This window comes from Megalopta genalis, chromosome 1 (assembly GCF_051020955.1).
Source record: "Megalopta genalis isolate 19385.01 chromosome 1, iyMegGena1_principal, whole genome shotgun sequence".
In the NCBI taxonomy this organism is placed as follows: Eukaryota; Metazoa; Arthropoda; class Insecta; order Hymenoptera; family Halictidae; genus Megalopta; species Megalopta genalis.
The window spans coordinates 29513186-29535561 of NC_135013.1; the positions used below are offsets into that span (position 1 = coordinate 29513186).

At 45.1% G+C, this 22376-nt stretch overlaps 1 protein-coding gene across 2 annotated transcripts in view; it reads left to right on the plus strand.

The window, feature by feature from the left end:
- The window catches only part of LOC117218121 (uncharacterized), a 263192-nt gene that overhangs the window by 13613 nt on the left and 227203 nt on the right, over window positions 1-22376 (plus strand). For both annotated transcript variants that reach the window (XM_033466254.2, XM_033466255.2), the window contains exon 17: window positions 21533-21678. In XM_033466254.2, the coding sequence (XP_033322145.2) occupies window positions 21533-21678 (146 nt within the window). The remainder of the gene's footprint in view (window positions 1-21532; window positions 21679-22376) is intronic.

Genomic DNA, 22376 nt, shown 5'->3' on the forward strand with positions numbered 1-22376 from the left:
AGGACGACTTCCATCGCAACATGCCCTTTCTCGAACTGTTTCCATACGCGTCCACAGATATACTCTTCGTCATATCGCCGGCCGCATTTATCACGAAGCCCGCGGATGCGTCTTTATCTGGCGCTACGAAAGCGCGCTGATGATACCTCGGCCGGGGACAGAGCCGGCCTCCGCGGCGTTCGGTAATTAATGGTCCACGGCGCGTCGCTGAATTTCGCGCGATTGTTTAGAGACTCCGGTGACCGGTAGCACGGATCCGCTTCAAGGACGCTAGGGCGTCGTTTCGGCGTTCGTCGCGGCTTTCGCGAACTTTCCGTTCTCATTTTGCCGTCTCGACGCGATATCTTCGACTCCGCGTTAATGTTTCGCGGACGCGTCGACGATCGATCTTCCGCGGAACGCGACCGAGATCCGCGATAATCGACGCGATGAAATTCGCGTCGAGGCGACCTTGACGGCCGCAGACTTCCGCCGCCGAAGGATGGAGGAGCGCTGATCACCGGAGAGATAATGTTTCGTTTTTGGAGCGCTTCCCTCTCGCCGGTTCATAGAGATTACTTCTGGTAATCTCGAACGAGCGTCGACGTGCGCAACGACGTGGTAATTAAACCTATAAATTGGTGCCGTCCGCGGAGAACGGCGCGACGCGGGGACGAAGGTGGCGGAGGAACGTGGAGAGGCGGCGGAGGACGGAGGAGAGGGATTGCCATTTCATAACACTTGTAAAGTAAGAGAAGCCAGTAGCCTCTTTTATCCGCGACGCGAGCCAGAAAGAGAGGCGCGGAAAGAGGCGAGGAACGCGGGAACGGGGCGACGGAGGGATCGGCAGGGAGGGAGAGGAGAGGGTGCAAGAAGGAAGGAGGCAGAACAACGCGTCACATATACAGATGCAGAAAGTTAAGTAGTACGAGTGTAAGATACGCTATAAGGCCTCGACTGCTAACACACATGGATTCTGATGGTCGTTTACCTGCGGGCCCTCGAGTGACGACCCCGCCCGCTTCAAGGACACCCTTGGACACCGCAGCCTCGGACCAGAACCCAACCATCTTCAACGACCGACTGCACGTATGCACCGTGCCATGACTATCTGGATTCCTGTTGCCTGTCGATGGACCCTGATAGCCGTTTCAAGCTCGGAGACCACGGCTGATCAACCTGTGACGAATCTTCCGCCGATCTTCATCTCCCCTCTGCCAACCACCCCTCCCGCCGATTCGCAGCCCTTCTCGCACACCAATTTTTTCTCGCGGGATAATCGGAATCGATAGGCGTCCAGGAATTTCATTTTACTTCTCGGCGCCGTGTCCGCGGAATTCGGTGCAGTGGAAAAAAGCGTTTCTTCGGGATCGCCGGAGGTGCAAAATACAGTAATGTCTCCCTTGCCGACGCTCGGATTGTGCACGAAAATGGACAATTTTGGGAGAGGAGATGCGATTGTTCGAGCCTTGCAACTCGTTTTCATAGTTGTTGACGATCGATGGCCAGAAAAAACGAGCCACAAAGCTCCAATAATCGTATCTGCTTTTCCAAAATTGTACATTTTTGTGGACAATCTGAGCGTTAATTAGGGAGAGATTACTGTAATTTTCGTAACGTCGCGATTTTCGAGGAAATATTTCGGCGGATTGTTCTTACGTTTAACGCGTCGTCGTTTACGCGATGGAACGGTTGAAAATGACGGAGAAGAATAGATAAAATGACGTAGAAAGATAACGATAACTAGATAAAATGACGTAAGTAATGACGTAGAAATATTAAAAGAATCGGCGAATGTCGATAAATTACAAATTTACCAAGGTAATCGAATATGTTATTTCTGGGCAGTGAACAGTACAGTGATTTCTCTCGCGTTGTCCCTCAGCTTGAGAACGAAAACGGACAACTTGGGAACAGTAGACACGATTTCCCCGAGCCTTACGGCTCGTTTTTGCAGTTGCCGATTCTCAACGACGTGTATATCTCCTCTTCCCAATTCGTCCGTTTTCGTTCTCAAGCCGATGGGCAACGCGGGAGAGAAATGACGGTCCACGTTACATCATTTCGATGCTCGTCTGCGATCACCATAACCGAAAGCGGACGCGTGCAAACACTTTTCCGATCCGCTGAGCTCCCGGAGAGAAACGACGTCCGGACGATCGGAGTCCCACCAGTCGAATCGACAACGTTCCCCGGTCGAGTTTCCTCCGTTTAAACAGAGTTCGGCCGTATTTGTTTTTTCGCATTCCCGTAGGTTCCCGAGTTACCTGTTCCCCGCGCATCATTCTTCCAGGGAGAGAGGTGTCTTTGCCGAGGCGGGTCGAGCCCCACTCTATCACCGGTTCTTGACGTACTGGATAATGTACTCGGTAGTAATAATGCCTGCTCTTAACTCTGATTTATGGCGGTCAATAAAGAGATCATCTATAATACCGTGGGCTGCTTATTAAGTCCGCTGCCGTGGCCGCTGATGTGTTTACGAACTCTGTTTGCTCGTTCAGGCTCCCGTGCGTTCGTTCGGTTCGTTCGTTCGTTCGTTCGTCGGTCGGGATGGTTCGCGTTCGGTTTAGCTCCTCTTCCTCTTTCGATTCCCGAACGTGTATCGGTTTTCTGGGTGCACGCACTGCAACCGGGACCAGCCCAGGATGGCCGGCGATGGCCTAGCCGTTGATTAAACCACCCGGCCGCTCTTTCGAGAGCATCCGTTTTAACCCCGTAATCTCAATTCCGCCGCTAAAATTGCATAGTCACCCGGTCACCGCTCGGCCACCGCTCGGCCACCGAAGCTCTCCTGCTCGTTCAACGGTTGTTCGGGGATACGATTGCCCATTTTTCCCTCGCTCTGCCCCGCGAATTCGAAGCTACTTTGCCGAGAGAGCCGCGCTCGAAATTGCCCGGAGAAAACGATTTCCTGTTGGCAGCTGCGGAATCGGCCGCGCACGCCCGCCGGCTCCGCGATTGTTTGATACGCGAGGGTGGCGAACCATTTCTCGGTTTATGGGCAAATCCGGGTTTCCACTGTTTTACCACTCTGCTTTAGGGCGGTTTTGCGAAGATTTGTTAGATTCGACGAAGCTGCTGCGAAAAGGAACAGCGCACTGTCGGCATGTCTTTCCAGATGTTTTTGCGATGATTGCATGCAGTGCTGTTTTTTAGGGTATTGTTCTAGTAGGGATGCTTAAATAGCTTTTTTTTAACATGTTCGATACTGGTATTACTAGCGTGCGCAGTTATATCCGCTGTATTTACCGTATTGAATAACATCATCTTTATAAAGTATGATAAAAATGTCGTCAAAGAGAAGCTATGAATTCTCTAATTATCATGCAGTATGTTACAGTTTTAAATAATCATATTCACAAACTTAATTGCTCAAATTGCTCGAATTATTTTCAAACATTGGAAGTCGTCACGTTTTTAATAGTAACAAATTGTTCACGGTCTATAGCATTGCTGTTTCGAAAATCGTTCGCATGACAATTGCAACATTCTTTGCACAATAAATTCAACATATGCACTAAAATAAAATAAATTCCACTAAAAATTTGATTCCATTCTGGCCAACGTGAAAAATATTTTCATTTCCACTTATATCCAAATTCTTCTTAAATACTTTCCATTCTAGAAATACAGCAATAGATTTTATTACGTTGACTCTTCCATTATTAAAACACTGTTTTAACTTCATCGATTTATCAAAAAAAAAAGAAAAAAAATAATAACCCTACGGTCTACGCTCCTTCGTTCAAATGGAGTCCGTCAGTCACGACCAGACACGCATGCCAGTTTTCTAAAACAGTATCTCCGGACAAGGTTTCTAAGTATCCGGCATTCGAGAGTAGTAAAAATAAGGTTTATGATTCGTTCAGGCCGCAACTACCGTTCGAGGGAAGATTCAATTGATTCAAATTAGATGTCGAAGAACATCCAATGAGGATGTCTTCAGGGATAACGCCCGAGTTCGATGTATCAATCATAGAACATCGATATCGATTTCTCTGGCGATATTATTAATCAGCCTCCGGGGTTTGACACCTTATTATAGGCTTCCTGGACTTCCTCTTGCTAATGACAAGCGCGATTTACATGAAATACATGTCATTCGGAACCAATTACCCGGCATTTCTACCAGCTTGATGATCCCCTTATCTTGGAATCGCGGCGGCGATGTGAACGATGATTCCCTGGGTGGCTACTCTATATTTTAAACAGAGGAGCTACCGGACCCTCCGACACGACCGGTTTTCAATTTTTATTCCATTCCCGGGATCCCGGAGGTGCCATTGTGGGATATGTTGCCGCACCGATTTGTCTATTCGGAAAATAAAAAGAATCGTTTATAATTGATTTCGAATATAAGATATATTTTAGCGAACCGAGCAAAATTTCTTTGGTCTTTAGACAATGACCTGTGAAAATCGACGCTTCGAAAATCGGTATCGTCGCTGAAAAGTCTTCGAGAACAACCAAGCACCATTTCCGTGAAACGCATCAGGAAGTTCAGCTTCGGCATTTGCCGTAAACGCGGGTGATCAGCGGCCGATAAAATAATTTTATCCACCTTCTACCGAGAAACGCGTTATTCACGGTGTTCAAAATTTACTGGCATTCTTCATTCGCGAAATAGAAACGGCGCGCCGATCGATTCCGGATACGACGGCTACAAATTTATCGGACGCGCGAGAGAAAATTGTGGCTATTGAAACGATGGTTGCAGATTGAAAGATGCATCTTCGCAATCCGCAGAGCGGACGATGGCTATCGGCGGCACCCACGCGGCATTGCGGTCCTGTCAATTCAATAACGTGAACAATATCGATGATAACGGGGCTGATACGATAAAAAATGCGGATCGACAAGCGAGATCTCTCGCGGCGCCGGTGAATGGTTGCCGGTCAAGCTATTTAGATCCCGTGATCGAGATAAAATCCGGCCGCATTATATTTCTATCGCGCGCGCGGTTGTTATTGATAGCCAATTAATCATCGGCCGTAATCACGCCGCGTCGATTGACTGGATGACAGGGGGCGGGCGGGTAGCCCGAGAACGTGCAGACAATTTGTTTTCCATCGTGACACAGTTTTCGTGGTTTTATTCGTCAGGTAACGCCGCTCGGGGAGGGAAACTGGTTGAGAAAACGATCCGGCGATCTCTTGATCACTCTTTTCCAGGAATATACGTTCACACTTTTGATGGCTTATTAATGGCGGTTCGCTCGATCTCTGCGCGCGAACAGACGTCAGCGTCCTTTCTCTGCTCTTTGTCTCTTTGTCTGGACTCGTTTTTTGCCAATTTTTATGCGCGCGATGCAAATTTTACGCTCGTTCAAAATTTCTTTACTCGCACTAAATTTCTCCGCATTTACTGAACTATTAAACATTATAATTTGGTGTTGGCAAGTAGCCTCTATTTTCTGTTGCTTTGTGAGATTGCCTGGACCCTATGAAATTTCTGAATTGTGGCGTCTAATTAGTAGACCGCGGATTTTCTGCGTTTATTTCAATTGATTTCTGCGTTTATAAAAAAGCAATCGAATATAAAACCCGAGAAACAGTTGAACAATTTCAGAATACTGTTGCACTATATTCAGCTCGTTGAAACGACTAAGAAACGAAATAAATGTCCATCTAATTTTGCATAAAAGTCTATTAATTAGCTTGCCGTGCTTGCTGATGAAGGAATAAAATCTCGAAGGAGGTTCAAATTCTCGTTTAAAATATTCATTGCATCGCGGCTGCGAAAGATACACGAATATTTCTCGCAGGGAATGTTTCTACACAGTGTTCAGAATGAAATGATATATATATGTATATACGTATTTATACAACAATGTGCATATAGACATCTGAACACGTTCACATAAAATTCGATGCGAGCACTCAGGCACACCATGAATTTCGTGGTTATATCTCAATTGATTTAGGAACTCCGAGATTATGGTAAAATCTACTTGCTACGCGCGATGATGCATACCTTCCCCCATGCGGAAATCATTAAAGGAAATTACACCGCGGATTTTGTTTCCAATTAAGAAAATAAAATAATTCCATGAGGTACGCGCGGGGCGCATCAGTGATTCTCAACGATTGGCTCGCGTTGCGCCCGAGGGGAAGCGTTTAGGCTCGACATGATTTTATTTCGCAAATCTTGATAAATGTTAAATACGCGATGATACAAGGCAAATGGAACGGCTTTGCAAATCAAAGAGATCACGGAACGATTTTTTTGTTAGTACGATCGATCGGATCCGCTTTATTTGCGGCACAGTTCGCGAAGCATCTGTCCGCGATTATACGTGTACCATCGGCCGATGTTGAAACTGTTAATTGCGGTCCACGCCCCTGATGATACGCAAATACAATAATTAATCAAAGCGCGAGATATCGATCTTGGGAACGGCATCCGGTTAACCGGTGGATCTGCTTAACGTACGCAGGCCGCAACGATCCTGATTCTCTGTTCGTTTTGATCGCTTTTTTATTCCGGATTAGTTCATTAAACAGAGCGCAGAAGAGTTTCAGAGTTTAGCGTCGCCCGCGATATAAAGAGTTTCATGGCTTTTTAGCGGAGATCGTTTCGGAGGAAGTCGCCGGAACGCTCTCGAATTAGAAGCACCCGCGTTCCAGAACAATGGGAATTCTTTAAAGCGTAATTAATTATACGAACGAATGGAAATTTATTTCTGTTATCTGTACCGGGAGAAGAATGCTTATATCTTAATCTGCGCTTTAGCTGCTTCACAGACTATAAAAAGTTAAATTATTAGTTCCGTTCCTTCTAATTGCCGTTGAACGCAGAGTCGGCAGTTCATTCCCATAGAAAAATCCAGTTTCCCCACGGTGCCAGCCGTATCTTGCCGGATAAATCTCGAATCTTAACGAGTAAATTGATTTCTGGAACGGTCAAGGTTAATTTTCTAATTACGGACCAGTTTGATAACGCTTCGGACGATATTTCAGTTATTTCCTATTCTCTCTCCCGAACAGCGATCCTCGATTAATTCTTTCCTCGAGTGCGTGCTCCGAGAGTTTCAGATAAATTCCATTGTCCGATAAGAACGCGTTTACAGGCGGGAAACTATTTAATATTCACCGGAAAATACGAATAAACAGTCGTATTACGTTTATAAGGTATATGTATAACGCGGGATCGCTTTTTGCTGCACCGGGTGTTAGGGAAATTACAACGCGGATTTATTTGTCATCGATCAAACGCTCCTCTTAATTATAAAACTTATTCATCCTCTTGAGCAATTCGAAGCGAAGTCGAACGGAAGGAGAGATAATGACTTTCTTCTTCGTGGATTCCCCGTGGACCGAACTCTCGGTGCACTTGAACCTGTCCGATGATCCTCTCCTGTCCCGTCGGTGGGATGCTAATGTTGCGAATGGTCTCACGGCAGGTCGATTAATTGCAGGCGATGACAGACCGTGCAAATTGACATCGGCAACGCGCGACCCGTTCCAATTAAGAACTTTACGCGGAATCGAGGCGTGTCGTCGCGAGTCCGCGCGAGATCCCCGATCCCGATAATGGGATGACGGCCGGTGGAAGATGAAAAGATCTCGCCACTCGATATTGAAATACCGAACAAAGGGGTGGCCGGTGCCGTGCCATAAGTATCCTGTGATTCGATTCTCCGATCATTCACGGCTCCTTTGTCCCCGCGTGCATTCGTGTTACACGCGTTACTTCGTGAAAGTGGATGTTCACGGTGCTACCTTGGCGAGCAGTGATAGCTATTAGAACAATCGACTGGTTTTCGCGTGCCTCGCAGCTTCTCGTAGGAATTGGGAGACACGAGATGTCAGAGGTCCGTGCACACGGCTCGTATATTCGATCTTTCGTGACGCGACGCAATGGAAACGCGTAACTCGTGTCTATTGTGCTCGTTTGCAGCGCGATCGATCGTAGCATTCGCGAACATTAAACCATTAAAAAATTGTCGATATTTAGAAAATTGTGGATACTGTTAAACTGTTGTATTTTACTGTTAACGAAATTTGATCTACCACGATTTTTATACGATTTTTAGTACTAGTACAATGTAGGTGTGACTAATACGATTCGAATGACGGAACCCGTCAAAATGACGAGTCAGTTATTTTTCAATTCACAATTATTCGGATCGTGAAGATACATTTACGTGTTATTTCTTCTATATTTGTGGTATTCACGGCAAATATCGCAACGACACTCGTTAAAAATCGGAATAAACGTCTCATTGTTTTTCTCTCTTATTTACGAGATATTTATTTAGTACGCGCGTTGCTTTGCAGAAAATATCGCGATAACGCCTGTTAAAAATCAAAATACGAAGATTAAAGAGATTGCAACAGCCAACTGATCGAAATGCGTAAAGAGAACCGTCTCCCCATCGTAACTGGAGCGTCACCATATTCTCCATTTATCCACCTGACCAGTCCTGCCGAAACTGGCGCGTAACAGATCGCCCGTGACAATCGTCCGCCGTTAAATAGCGTTCGCCCTCGCACAGCGACACAATTGTCACGTCGCTCACGCACCGGGAGGAATCACGGTGCAGCTTGATGAGCCTTCGAGCGGTTAGGGGAGCCGAGCAGCAGGTAAGAGGACGCGGAGGCACAGCTGGAGCCAGTCGCTCGAGGAAATAGAAAGAGAAATAGAGAGAGAGAGAGAGAGAGAGAGAGAGAGGAGGGTGGAGAGCAAAGGAGGAAGGAGAACTACACTTTAGGGCATAACGGCATCCCCGCGACCCACGGTCGTCGTGTCACGGAGATGCGGTCTGTGTTTCTGTGCCGGTGTGCAAAGGCTAGCAGGCGGCGGCTGTGTCGGCCGCGATAGAAACGGAGCCAGGACGAGGCAGAACGAGGCAGAACGAGGCAGAATAAGCCAGAGAGAGGAGGAAGGAGGCCTGGGGGGACTCGGAGCTCGTGAGCTTTCTTCGTCTCCGCGCGTCGATGCGCCGCTGTCGAGGGCACAGGCAGCCCCTCGGCAGCCCGCGTTGTCTCATCGACATCGAGCAACTCTCTATGACTAACAAGTTTGCACTTTAGCGCATAACGGGGCATGCCCGGAGAGTTCCATAGATCATGGTCCATGACCCACGGATTGCGTGGGCCGGGCACCATAACCATTCCTCCGCCAATATAGCGACGGCGTGGCCGCGGTACCACGAGCGTTAAGTTTCCAGCTTCTTCGTCTTCTTCTTCTTCTTCTTCTTCTTCCTCCTTTCTCTTTACTTCTTCTCCTTCTGCTTCCTCTTCTTCTTCTGCTTCTTCCTCTTCGTCGTCGTCGTCGTCTGCCTCTTACTTCAGCTAGCCTCTTCTTCGACCCACTGTTGTCTATCCTCCTCGCCGTCACGCGTACCGTGTGCTCCTTCTCTCCTCTCCTCTCCTCTCCTAGGACCCTGTGCTCGCGAACTCGAACCCGACTTCGCCGCTTTTGATCGCCAGATAATCGCGCTAACGGTGCCTCCATCGAACTTTCTTCAGCACGCGATTTTTCTTGAACCCGATCTAAGCGGATCATGAAGATACTCGGTCATGGGAAGCAGGATGGGTTTACTTTCGTTCGAGCTCCGGGGTCAAGGGTTTTTCTGCGGGATCCCCGGGCGCGGCGCGATTTCTGGACCCGTGTCTCGCGGAACGCCGGGTCGCGGTCTCGTGATGTTCCCGATCGAATTGTCGGGATTTTCTTTTGATCTGCGATTTTTAGCTGTCCGAGCACGCCCTTCCTTTTCTCACTTGTGCTACGATTCTAATAGGTGCTGCAATGCCGCGGGTGTTTGTACAGTTGACAAATTGGCTCCGAATTGAAGGCATAGAGACGCGGAGAATTTTGATCGCGGATCGTTTTAGTTTAGTCTTAACTTAGGCAAGGGAGCGAGGGATCGTTGAATATGAAATTATTTGCTACTGACTGGTCTGACGATCTTTATACGAAGTAAAATTTGTCCAAGATGATTGTGAGAAACAGATACTAAAGAAAATAGATTATTGCTTCTAATAATATTTTGATAAGGTTAAATTAGTACAGTAAATTCTTCCTAATTGAAGCTCGAACTGTACACAAAAATTGATAATTTGGGAAGAAGAGATACGATTGTTCGAGCCTCGCGGCTCGTTTCTATCGATTGTCAATAACTGTCTCTTCAACAACAATCTCTTCTTCTCAAATTGTCCATTTTTGTGTAAAATCTGAGCGTCGATTAGTGAGAATTTACTGTATAACAATAATTAACTCCTTCTCATGGCTTCACAATGTATCAGCTGGTAAAACGATCGGTTTCAAATCTTCGATTTCATCACTGTCAAAATTATAAAATCTAAACAAATACAATCTCGTCGTTCTCGTACAATATCGCAGGTTAGCTTTAAGCTATCGAACAGAAACGAGCGAAGATCCTCGGATCGACCGTGCAAGTATTTCCGAGAAGCGTACGCAGCATTCTCGCTTCTTCGCGAAGAGAAGCAAAAGAAGCGGCCAGGAAGGTTGCAAGGCATGCGGCTTGCATCGCAAAAGTTGCAGCCAGAATTTGAATGGCTCCGGTCTAAATAAGAAAAGTCCGACTCGTCGAAGGGATCGCAGCAGGCTGGGCGATGTGTTCACGGATTCCCTGGGATATGACTTACGGGGTGTGAAGTACGAGACACGAAAATTCTGCGCCAGTTGACCCTTATGGTGGTGGTCAAGGTCGTCGCCGGCATCGATTCGCGGACGGCCGGTCGCAGCAGCGATTATTCTCCGGCTAGATAGCGGTACAGCGTTATCGGCGACGTTCCCCAAGGTTCTTCTTCCCCCCCGACTCCTCAAGGTGCTCACGTATTCATCATTGACGAAACACGCGTGTCCTCTTCGTCGGCGGGGTTATCGCGGCGTGTCGCGGCGGCACGCAGCCGCGTTCGCCTCAAATTTATCCGCGGCAAAGGTCGCATCGAAGAATGCTATAAATCCCGGGCCCGCTGTCTGTGGCTCTCTTTTCTATACCGCCGGTGCCCAGTTCTCTCAATAAGTAACTGGCAATGTCAGAGAAAAGCGTACATCAGGAAATCACCTTAGCGCGGCGAGGTCGTCGTGTAAGTAAGAGCCTTAGGTCAGGATGCCAACGCTACCGCGCGGTCTGCACCCCGCACACAGAGATAGATACCTTCTCCGTGGCTGTAACGAATCGTCGTTACACCGATACGCCTGGCACACCGACCTGAAAACCACCGGTCATTAGTATTCTTTTTCGAGTAACCGGCCGTGATCGAGCGGCTCTTACTTCTTCATTACGTAGCTTCATTACGCGATCTATTCCGCGGGATTCAATCGATTATAATCGGAATCGGGGACCTTGACGCGGGGACCATTCACACCGGTGATGTACACCATGAAGTTTTACCGACGCTCGGGGTTTCTCAAGCATATTCGAAAGACGCAAATTACGATGGTCGAGATGAGCGCACGGCGGCATACTGGGACCAAGTTGGCGCCAAGAATACCTGAGGCCGGGAGCATCGAGTGTTGCTCCTCGAATATTGCATATTCGGCAATTTTTTTAGAACGCGAAACATCGATGAAACTTTACGTCGCTTTATGTACACATTCTTGCACGTTTCAAGATACGTGCGCAATTTTTTCCGTTGGATTTTATCGACGTTTACTGAACTGACAGCATTTTTTTCTCCTCCGATCTAGAAGAAACGATAATTTCTCAGTAAAGCTGAGTTCGTTTCGTAATAGACTTACGCGTCGTTCGAACCGAAATTTCTGTATAAAAATGCGAGAAGAACGATAATACATGATTCTGAAAATTCTATCAAAATGAAAATATAACGAACAGTTAGATGTAGCCGTTCCGTCTTTAGATATCGATAACGGCAGAATTTGATTTCTAATTGAAAACACGCGAATAGCAGCCATATAGTTGTTTCCGATAAATTAATTTCGATTACGGTATTCCAATCTTCAATTTGCGGTTTAACCCTTTGCACTCGAGTGGCGACTCTGAGGCGCCACTAAAAATTGCTATACTATTTTTCGAAATAATTGTAACAGCATCGGACTCGTTTATATCTAAAAGACTCTTAAAATTGCAAGTTTTGTACTTGCCAATAATAGGCTTTCATACGCATAAATCGCATTAAATCATATAAATCATATAAATCATATAAAATAGAAACACTGTAGATCATAAAATATGTTTAAAATATAATTAAGATAGCTTCGAGCGCAAAGGGTTAAATATCGACGATAGGAAAGTCAAATTTCCTGGCTGTTTAAAACAACAGAGTTTAAAGATTGCCACGCGATAAATGAGCCGTTTATTTTGAAAATGGCACAAGTCACTTTGTTTTTAAGTCGATATATTTAAGGGTTTGCGTTTGAACACGTTTAAAAATACGGATGCTAACTTTCGAGAAGATTTACTTGTATTTGTTATCTCAGGATACTGATATTTTTCTCAGTACAAATAATTTCGTATAAACATTAAAAAATCACCACTTTTCATTACGGTAAAGTGACTTACGCCACTTTCAAAATAAACGGCTGAAATGTAAATTATCTTTGTCGCGTGAGAATCGTTCGGAGACAAAGGAGCGTCGATCAGCTGTGACAGAAAATCGGAGCCGCGCTATCAGGAACGGTCGCATGGAAGAGACGAAACGCCACTTTATACGAGTTTAAACGCATCCTCGGCCCTCGGCAGAACTAATAGAATCGCGAGCCAAGTTCGGAAAGGCAAGATGTGCTCGGCGCTGGTCGACCATGAGCGACAGTTTCACTGTCGTGAGAATGGTCTTGCCATTCTCGGCGAGGGCGTCTGGTAGCGGTCGTTGACAGCTGGTTGACTATCGGACGGCGCCTTGAACGTGAAAACCAGTACGCATTTATCGCAGCTGGCACTATTCAACGGTAGCTGTATTGCTCATCCTGACTTTTCTAAGAAGTTCGCGGGGCTTAGCGTTTACAGAAATAGGCCATCTTTCAGACTCAGGGGATCATCGAGCACGTCTCTTTAGCGACTTTCTGCGAACGTTTTCACTTCTTCCTCATGGTCTTGTTTCCGTTATGCCTGGAAAATTAATCCCGCGGCGATCGAGCCCTCTGAACGCGGGTAATGTATTAGGGGGACCGGAAAGTTATGTCGTTTGTTTACATTAAATTCAAACAGATAAATATGCGCAGAAACGACATTACTTTCCGGTCCCCCTAATATATTGTTTTATAGCAATGACAAGATCGGATTTATTCGAACTTGGCACGATTATAATATACGCCTGAATGGAGATGTTTACTTAACGGTAAACCTACCGTCGCGGTTATCCTCGGTCTCACACTATTTATTCACAAATTGTTGACATTACGACGACCGTGTCTCTTAAGAAACGTTTGTATACGTTCCAACGCAGAAGCTTACGTTGCAATCAAAATGGCGAAGAATTTAAATAAATTCAGTCTCTCGTCTCGGAGTTCGATAGGTTTGGTGTTAAACATTTCCCATAGAAACAATTTCATGATATCGGTAATCCGAAAAGAAACGATCCGGAAATCAATGATTTCGATTAGTTCGGAAGTTCTATGCGAGAATGTCGCACTATTTCTCAAATTTTTATTCACTCAAGTCGTCGCTTGCTGAACAATTTTCTTTTATATATTTTTCAGCCTACTTTTTTCAAGTAAAAGTCGATCCTCTTATCGCACTTACTGTAAACAGCTAATAATTTAAGAAACAATGCTGTTACCTTATTTTCACCGACAGAGATGTTGCAATCGGTGAAACGATATCCTTATTAGCCCGTGTACGGATAAACAATCAACGAAAATAGAACGTCCGACAACGTCTGTAGCACGTGAGAACTGCTCCAGCCTGATTACCCTCGGCGTTAAGCTTTCTTTCGCAACGAAGAAACCAGCCGACACTTCTAAACCGACATTCTCCGAGCAGTTAACTTCGGCAAGCCTCAATTGTTCCTGAAAAAGCTCGCCGTTCTTTCGAAGCAGTACGTCCCCGGCAGCAAATTTTTATTCACTTAAGTTGTCGCTCGCCGAGCAATTTTCTTTTATACATTTTTGAGCCTACTTTTTTCAAGTAAAAGTCGATCCTCTTATCGCACTTACTGTAAACAGCTAATAATTTAACAAATAGTGCTGTTACCTTATTTTCACCGACAGAGATGTTCCAATCGGTGAAACGATATCCTTATTAGCCCGTGTACGGATAAACAATCAACGAAAATAGAACGTCCGACAACGTCTGTAGCACGTGAGAACTGCTCCAGCCTGATTACCCTCGGCGTTAAGCTTTCTTTCGCAACGAAGAAACCAGCCGACACTTCTAAACCGACATTCTCCGAGCAGTAAACTTCGGCAAGCCTCAATTGTCCCTGAAAAAGCTCGCCGTTCTTTCGAAGGAGTACGTCCCCGGCAGCAAATTTTTATTCACTTAAGTTGTCGCTTGCCGAGCAATTTTCTTTTATACATTTTTGAGCCTACTTTTTTCAAGTAAAAGTCGATCCTCTTATCGCACTTACTGTAAACAGCTAATAATTTAACAAATAGTGCTGTTACCTTATTTTCACCGACAGAGATGTTCCAATCGGTGAAACGATATCCTTATTAGCCCGTGTACGGATAAACAATCAACGAAAATAGAACGTCCGACAACGTCTGTAGCACGTGAGAACTGCTCCAGCCTGATTACCCTCGGCGTTAAGCTTTCTTTCGCAACGAAGAAACCAGCCGACACTTCTAAACCGACATTCTCCGAGCAGTAAACTTCGGCAAGCCTCAATTGTTCCTGAAAAAGCTCGCCGTTCTTTCGAAGGAGTACGTCCCCGGCAGCAAGTTTCGCACCTCGTCGGCCGTCGTGCTCGCGAAAGAAACAGCCGGCCGGCTAAAAACAAGCGAATGAAGCGTTCGCGAGGGACACCAGGAGCGAGCACGATGAAGAATGTTATCCGGCGATAATAATTACAGCGTGTTTACGACGCGGCCGAGAAGTACGAGCGAGAATGTAGCACGCAAACGTGCTAGAAGCGTCGCTAAGCGGCCGAGAACTAGTAGCTGGGCGCATCGCATGGCATTATGGTGGCTCCGTGTAATAACAACCTGCGCAGTGTGTTGTGTACAGGTTTGCAGTTCGTCGACTATGTTGCAAATCGAAGAGTAATGACGAAGGTAAAGTGGTCCTGGTTGACGAGAAAAACGGTGGAAGTCATCGAGACGTCACGGCTGCTTGCTATTCGCGTCCGCTGCAAGCTCGGCGTCCATAACACTTCGCCGGGGTTCGAGTCCTTTATTTCAGGGAATTAACATTGTCCGGATGAGATTTCTCGTGGCACAATATCCCTCTAATTGCTCGGGACCGTGAAAGTGATTACAACGAGCGACAGCCACGGTTGCACGATCGTTTCGTTGGAACGTTTCTGTGCTGCTTCCTCGGAAGAGTCGACGCCGTTGTCACTCGAGGGTTGGTATCACGTGGTAGCGTATCAATGACCGAGTGGTGAGTTCTTCCGGACGTAGAGAATAATGTTTGGATACGTTTTAGAAAATATCGCGACGTTTCGAAGCACTTTTTCGTAATAATTTGAACGAGTTCACAGCAACACGATGGTATCTTCAAATTGATTAAATGTTCTCGCTGTTTCATTTTCGATCTACTCGTCTTTGACATAACTGCATAAAATCTATACTCTAACGATATTCTTCTAATTGCAACGGAATGGTGTATTTTAATTAATTTGCCGTTTTTGACGAGTGCACTCGTCGTAAACGTTTATACACCGACGAAATTGTAGCATAGACAGATTTTCGATAAAAATTGGCCAACTTCGACCGACAACAACTTCGCGAAAAATCATCGAAGAATCATCGCTTTTATTTTTCAATTGAAGCTTGAAAGCTCTACTTTAAGATAACGTTTCTGGATTTTAAGCTCGACGCGCCCTCGCCATCGCAACTCTTCAAACGCGAGGCCATGTTTGTCATATTGAAAATTGCCAAAATTGCCAATTGAAGAAGTATACGTATTTCGTGAAATTTTTTCCGGAGATGCCGTTTGCAGTCGAACGAAGTTCGATCCTTCCCCGTTAATTTAAAAGAAAAGGGAAGTAGCTGCGATTTTTTTTCGCAAAGTTACAGCACTTTAAAGTGACCCTTGCATTTCTCTGACGTATCACTGGCCAATAAAAGGTCATCATCCTTCGATGATTTTTCGCGGAGTTATTGTCGGTCGAAATTGGCCAATTTCTATTCAACAATTTTCGTTGCTTTAACTTCGTCGTGCAGCGTATTTACAAAACTGTTAAGTGGTATAAGATGGAAACACCGCGGGCAAGAAGAACTACAGTAAATTCTCCCTAACTGACGCTCAGATTGCACACGAGAATGGACAATTTTGGAAAAGCAGATCCGATTATTCGAGCCTCGTGATTCGTTTTGACAGTCACCGATCGTCAACAACTATAAAAACCGCCGCAACACTCGAGCAATCGTATCTCCTCTTCCCAAATCGTCGATTTTTGTGTACAATCCGAGCGTCAATTACGGAGGAATTTACTGTATTTTGCGTTTACAGTCGAAACGTCTTCGAGCGGGAAGCGAGTTAACGCTTAAGAAATTCCGGACAGTGTAGGGGATCCAATTAAATTCGATCGGGACTATCTCCTCGAAATTTGACCCTGTGAAAAGCGATCTCCCCCGGCGAACGAGCTAGCTAAGCCATAGCCGGCCGAAGATTTGAATTTGAATGAGCGTCCGCGCTGCCTGGCCATTGCTCTCGGCGTCCGATCAGGATGATCTAATGGGAGATGGTGGATAGAGTCTAGGGTTGGAAGACAGATCGCGTTACAAATTCCCTGGATCGCTGGCCCAGGGGAGGCGGTAGCACCGGTTTAGTGGAGCACCGCGCGGCTCGGCGCGGCTCGGCTCGGCTCCGCGCGGCTCGGCGCCACGAACAGACGAGATCGAGGTTGTGGGAAAGATAGCGCCTCGGTACGTGAGATCTCGGGACCGTGTTTACGAGAGGATGCCTGTTTAGTGGGTCTCACGGGAGCACCCGGCGCGTTCCCCTTTATCATTCGGGCTGAACGAAGCGTGATTAACGCCGACTTAGGGACGATTAATTCCTTCTTGCCCGATCCGCACCGCGAGATTCATCAAAACCGGGCGGATATCAGATACCGCTTGTATCTCTCCTGGCCGCGATATCGCGGTATGTTAATACGCGGGGAGATATCTCTGCGTGGATTTTTCCTCGGCCAGGAAGCGAACACCCCAGACGCCTATCCGGCCGGTTGGTTGGTTCGCTCTTATATTTATATCCACGCGGTGTTCCGCGTGCTCCCGGCCCAACGAAAACACGGAAACAGTAATTGGCTGATCGCGCGTTGGGAATTTCCGCGGCGAAAACGCGGCCTTACGCCGCAAAAAACGGATCGATGTTATGGGAAACCGCGTTTTTAACCTTTGCGCGCGGCGGTCTTCGGAGCCTCCATTCATCAAGCTGCTCGCGATGAACGGCGGAATTTAATTGGGACTTTTATTATTCCGAGGGACCGAGGGGCAGGTTACACGCTCGAATTACGTGCAATTACACCAGGATTTAAATGCAAAATTACAAATAGGGATGACTTATGGGAACATCGCGGTGTACGCGATCAGATAAAGGGATTCGGAAAAAAGGGAACGCAGTGGTTTTCGCGGAGGAAATTGCTGATTTATAGTAAACATGTGAACGTTGTTGCACGGTAATAGAATCTTTTTATAATCAGCGTTTTACGATTTATAATTGTGGGATAGTCGAACTGTTGTTCTTCCACGTTCTTACAGTTTTTCTCATTTTTGCGGCCGTTTACGCGGCCGTTCTTCTCGCGCGCGCGCGCGCGAATGAAACTCGCGGTTTTAGTGTCTATAGGTTCGATATAATACGAGACGTTTATGGTGTAAGTAAGATTGGTGACCCATTAACGTCGCACTTATTTATCGCGACCAATTTATTGAACACGTTGTCTGTACAGCCCTGTGTGCCCGGATTTAATGCCCACTTCGAGCGATCATCGGCCGACATTATTTATTGCACCTTTCGTCATCGATTACTACGTTCTTATTTATCGCGACAGTTTTATTTCGCACGCGTTTTAAAGAAATATTTCCGAATGCTGACCGTAACTATGCTTGACGTACGATTAGGCTGGGATTTTATGCGTTTGCGAGAAGCGTGGATAGTTTGAAGAGAAAGAATTAAAGAGAAAGGAATTCATGCTGTTTTGTTAATTCTGTTTTACAGTGATTCGAATTATTTTCAGAATATTTTTTTCTAAATTTCATTGTGTAACTTGGAGAGGATGTTTTTCAATTTTTATTTCATATTAGCATCTATTTAATATTGGTACAATTTTTGGTGTTAATGCCGAATAATTTAGCAGTGCATTTAAGTATTAAAGAGAATTTAGATGCATTGCTAAATTATTCTGTATTGGCACCAAAAATTCTATTAATATTAAATAAATGCTATTATGAAATAAAAATTGAAAAACGTCCTCTTTGAGTTACAATGAAATTAAGAAAAAGATTCTTAAAATAATTTGAATTACTGTGAACAGAATTTACGAACTGTATAAATTCCTTTTTAACATTGTTCTCCAATTATTCATTGTCGCTGTAAGGGCACAATTTTAGATAGAAAAATAGGCAGGAGTTGAAAAAAGTCATTCAACTTTCTAGAAGTGAATAAAGACAATCTTTCTTTCGCGTCTACGAGCGCGGTCCGGTCGCATGCGCCGGCCGACGGGTTCCGCGTTAAATCGGAGACTAATTGCGAGCCGAATGAATTAGGGAAAACACATGGCCGAGCATCCTCGCGCGGTAGATCGTACACGGACTGGGGCCGATTCGGTTAGCACGAACAATTCATCCAATTAGGCGAAGAGAGCCTATCGGGCTGATTTGCCGGGCGACCGGCGCGTCGTAATATTAAGTCTGTCTTCCAATTAAAATGATCGTAATTGCGCGATTCCCGCGCAAGAAGCAACCGCGGCGAGCGAGCAACCCGCGAGGAACCGTTAGCCGCGAAATAAATTTTCCCGCTGCCGGAAAAACGGCGTCGTTTGTTAATTAAAATCCCATAGGCCGGGGCGCATTCCCCGTCGAGACCGATATACGCCGGGACGTTTTCGCCGCGTCGTGTCGCCTCGCGTCGCGCCGCGCCGCACGCGGCCGTCTTATCGAGGAATTCGCAAATAAATAATTGGATACTCTAATTAAAGTGGGCCGCGACTCCCGTCCGCCTCGTTACGGCCGCTCGTGGACGCGCCGCGCCGCGCCGCTCGCGATTTATTGGCCGGCGTCGCTTCGAAGAAAATGATGGCGTTATTGGGCGGACCCTGATAAGTTAGGGGCAACGATAACACGAGTTATGGTTAATTACTGGAACACGGCTCTGTGACACACGCCGGCGGAACCACCTCTCGTTCGGGACGGCCGTTCTGCGATCCACGATCACTACTCTCCCATGGTTGACCAAATCCTTTATCGATCGACGAGACCGTTCGTTAACGACGGCCGCGTCGATATAAAATGTGCCTGAAAAATTGCCCGAATTAGAGTGCTTTCGTTCGATTAAATGAAAATTCCAACGCAAAGTTATACGACATCGATTACTTTTTCGATGTTCCTACCACTTGCCGATCTGAATCAAATTAAGGAATCGTAACCGATCAGCGTGATCAGTGTTAAGAATTAAATTGTTAACCCTTTGCACTCGAAGCTATTTTAACTGTAAATCTAAAACAATCCTTTTGACTTATAGCGTTTCTGTTTCATACGACAAAGTGCATTTTGTGCAGATGAAATTGGGTTTCGCGATTCATACAACGGCTTCACTTTTGATCATTTTTTCAATCTGAACTTTGACGATATAAAAATGATCTTGGAACGTGATATAACAATTTCAGTGGTACCTTAGAGTCTCCAATCGAGTGCAAAGGGTTAATAATTTTGTCACCCGCGTCGCATGGGCGACGCGACAGTCAAAGCGAATGTAATGGGAGACGAGCAATGCTCGTATAAATCGTCATTCGACAGTTTTCACTTGCTTATGGACAACGGGAATTTTTACAATTCGAAATGAAAACAATTATTTTTATATATCGGTCACTGCCTGCGTCTTGATATTAGCTGACTGCAATATTAACTCGGCACGCAGGCGGCTCGCGAGATGTCGAGGAAAAAGATGCAAGCTTCGAACGTTAACGTCTCGAAACTTTGCACGCGGAAGATACGAGTTTGTTCGTTCTAGTTTACAACGTCTGATGCATCAGAGCTCGATTCGGACTTGGCAGAATGCAGCTCGAATCGTTCCGAAGCGGCGCGAACAAGCGTCAAAAATGTTTGCAACGGATACCGGGGTAAACTTCAAAAGCGCCGACATGCGTTTTCTTTTTCGCGATGATTTACCCGGCGAAGACAGGTTTTCGTGCGGCTGTGATGAAATTGTTGCCCACTGTGAAACGATATTATTCTTTCCACTCACGGTTCTTCGCGCGAACGTTCGCGCAGCTGCGGCGAGAAATGTTTCTGATATCATTTGCAGATCGTGCATTGATTTGATGACAGATGCTTTATGATCGCTTTTTGTGAACAATTATCTACAGCATCTCGAATGGTGATATTATATTTATCAGCGAACCGTGTATTTTTATGAAAGTAGGAATTTCTGTTTCTTTTTTTTATAGTTTAGTATGTTTGGGATAGTATATCTATAATTTTTTTCATTCTTTTGTGTATCATAATTCATTTATTGTAATTCTTCTGTTTCAATTTTATTATAAGTTTTCTGTTTGCAACTACAACTATTTTATTAATCGTAAAATAAATACGTTTATAATATATTTTATTGTAAATATTTTTTTTATTTTATTGCAATATATTTTTCTCGGACGTACAAAATTGATTTTCTACAAAATACTACAATTTAAGAGAGAAACTAAAATAACAAAGTAATCACTGTTAATCGATGTACGCATTTAATTAATTTCTTTTCAGTGAATATTTTCAATGAACATAAATCTTCTTTTTCTTATGGAAAATTATGAACGACGAAAAAATTTCAATTATTCTAGTTGCAGAACAAATCGTAAGGCAAGCGATTAATCGTTAATTTCATGTAAACGTTATATCGTTCAACTCTTGGGTTAAATAATTTACTTAATGATTGCGTTAGCTTGCATCGACACGTTTCCGAACGAATTCCAAAGCGTACGCAATTACTCAGAAACGGCGGCCACCAATCAAGTCCGCGGGGAAAGCTGAATTTTTTAAAATTCGTTCGTTGTTTCGTAACTTCGAGGTCGTCGTCCTTATCCAGACCGAAATCCTTGAAATATGCAGGATCTCGTCGAGTGACTGATACGTGCCACGGCTGTCTTGTCACTTATTCATTCTCCCTTCCCGTTTCACCGGATCGTCTGTCAGCCGCGACAGAGTTTGCGATACTATTTCGGCGATCGAATGAATCGCGCCCGTCCGTGCATTCGCCCTCGAAACTTCCAGGGGATTACATCGTTGGGAAATCAATTTGTTTCAGGATGGAGACGTTCCAGGAGGCCGGGGTTCAAATGCTGAAAGAATTCAGAGCGTTGCTGCAACATTCGCCGCTTCCGCTTCCAGGGACGCGACTGCTTCAGCTCCTCGCTCTGAACATGTTCGCCATCGAGTCGACGCAGCTGAAAGGTGAGTACCGAATTCATGAAATTCTATTACGATGTCGTTATTCTCTTCGTATAGGATTGATCTATTATCGTAAATGTTCTTACGTTACATCTAAGAGTATCTTTGCGTAAGTTGTGAATTCATATTTTCATTCTTTTTTTGATTAAAAGTCATTATCGTCATCAAGAAATCATTGCGATGGTGGCAAATCGATGTTAGTGTAGCTTGTAATGCGAGCTGCTTTTTGTAAAAGGATGCCATGTTCTAGGAAAAATAATTCAGGGTAGTTCCCGATCGATTTCAACATAACTTTCGTGGTAAAAATGTCCACATTGGAAACCGCTGTCAAGCTTTTAATTATTTATTTCTTGCTTCTGCAAATTGACAACATTATGATTTTTTTTTCTCAGCTAGCTTGATTAGTACTCAGCTAGCTTAGATTAGTGCTTAATAATTTGTTTAATAGAACGATGTAGTTTTTATTTCTACTATGTCTCGCTTTAATTTCATTTTTAGAGTTTGAGAACAGAAGGATCTTTTGTTTCGATTTAGAAGAAACAAATAACGTTCATATTTAGCAGATTATTGTACAACATATTTACGGAATATCAGTAGGATCCATATTTAGCAGATTATGTACGAATTATGAGTAGGATTCATATTTAGTAGATTATGCTTGAAAAATGATTGACGATCGTATTTAGTAGATTACGCACGAG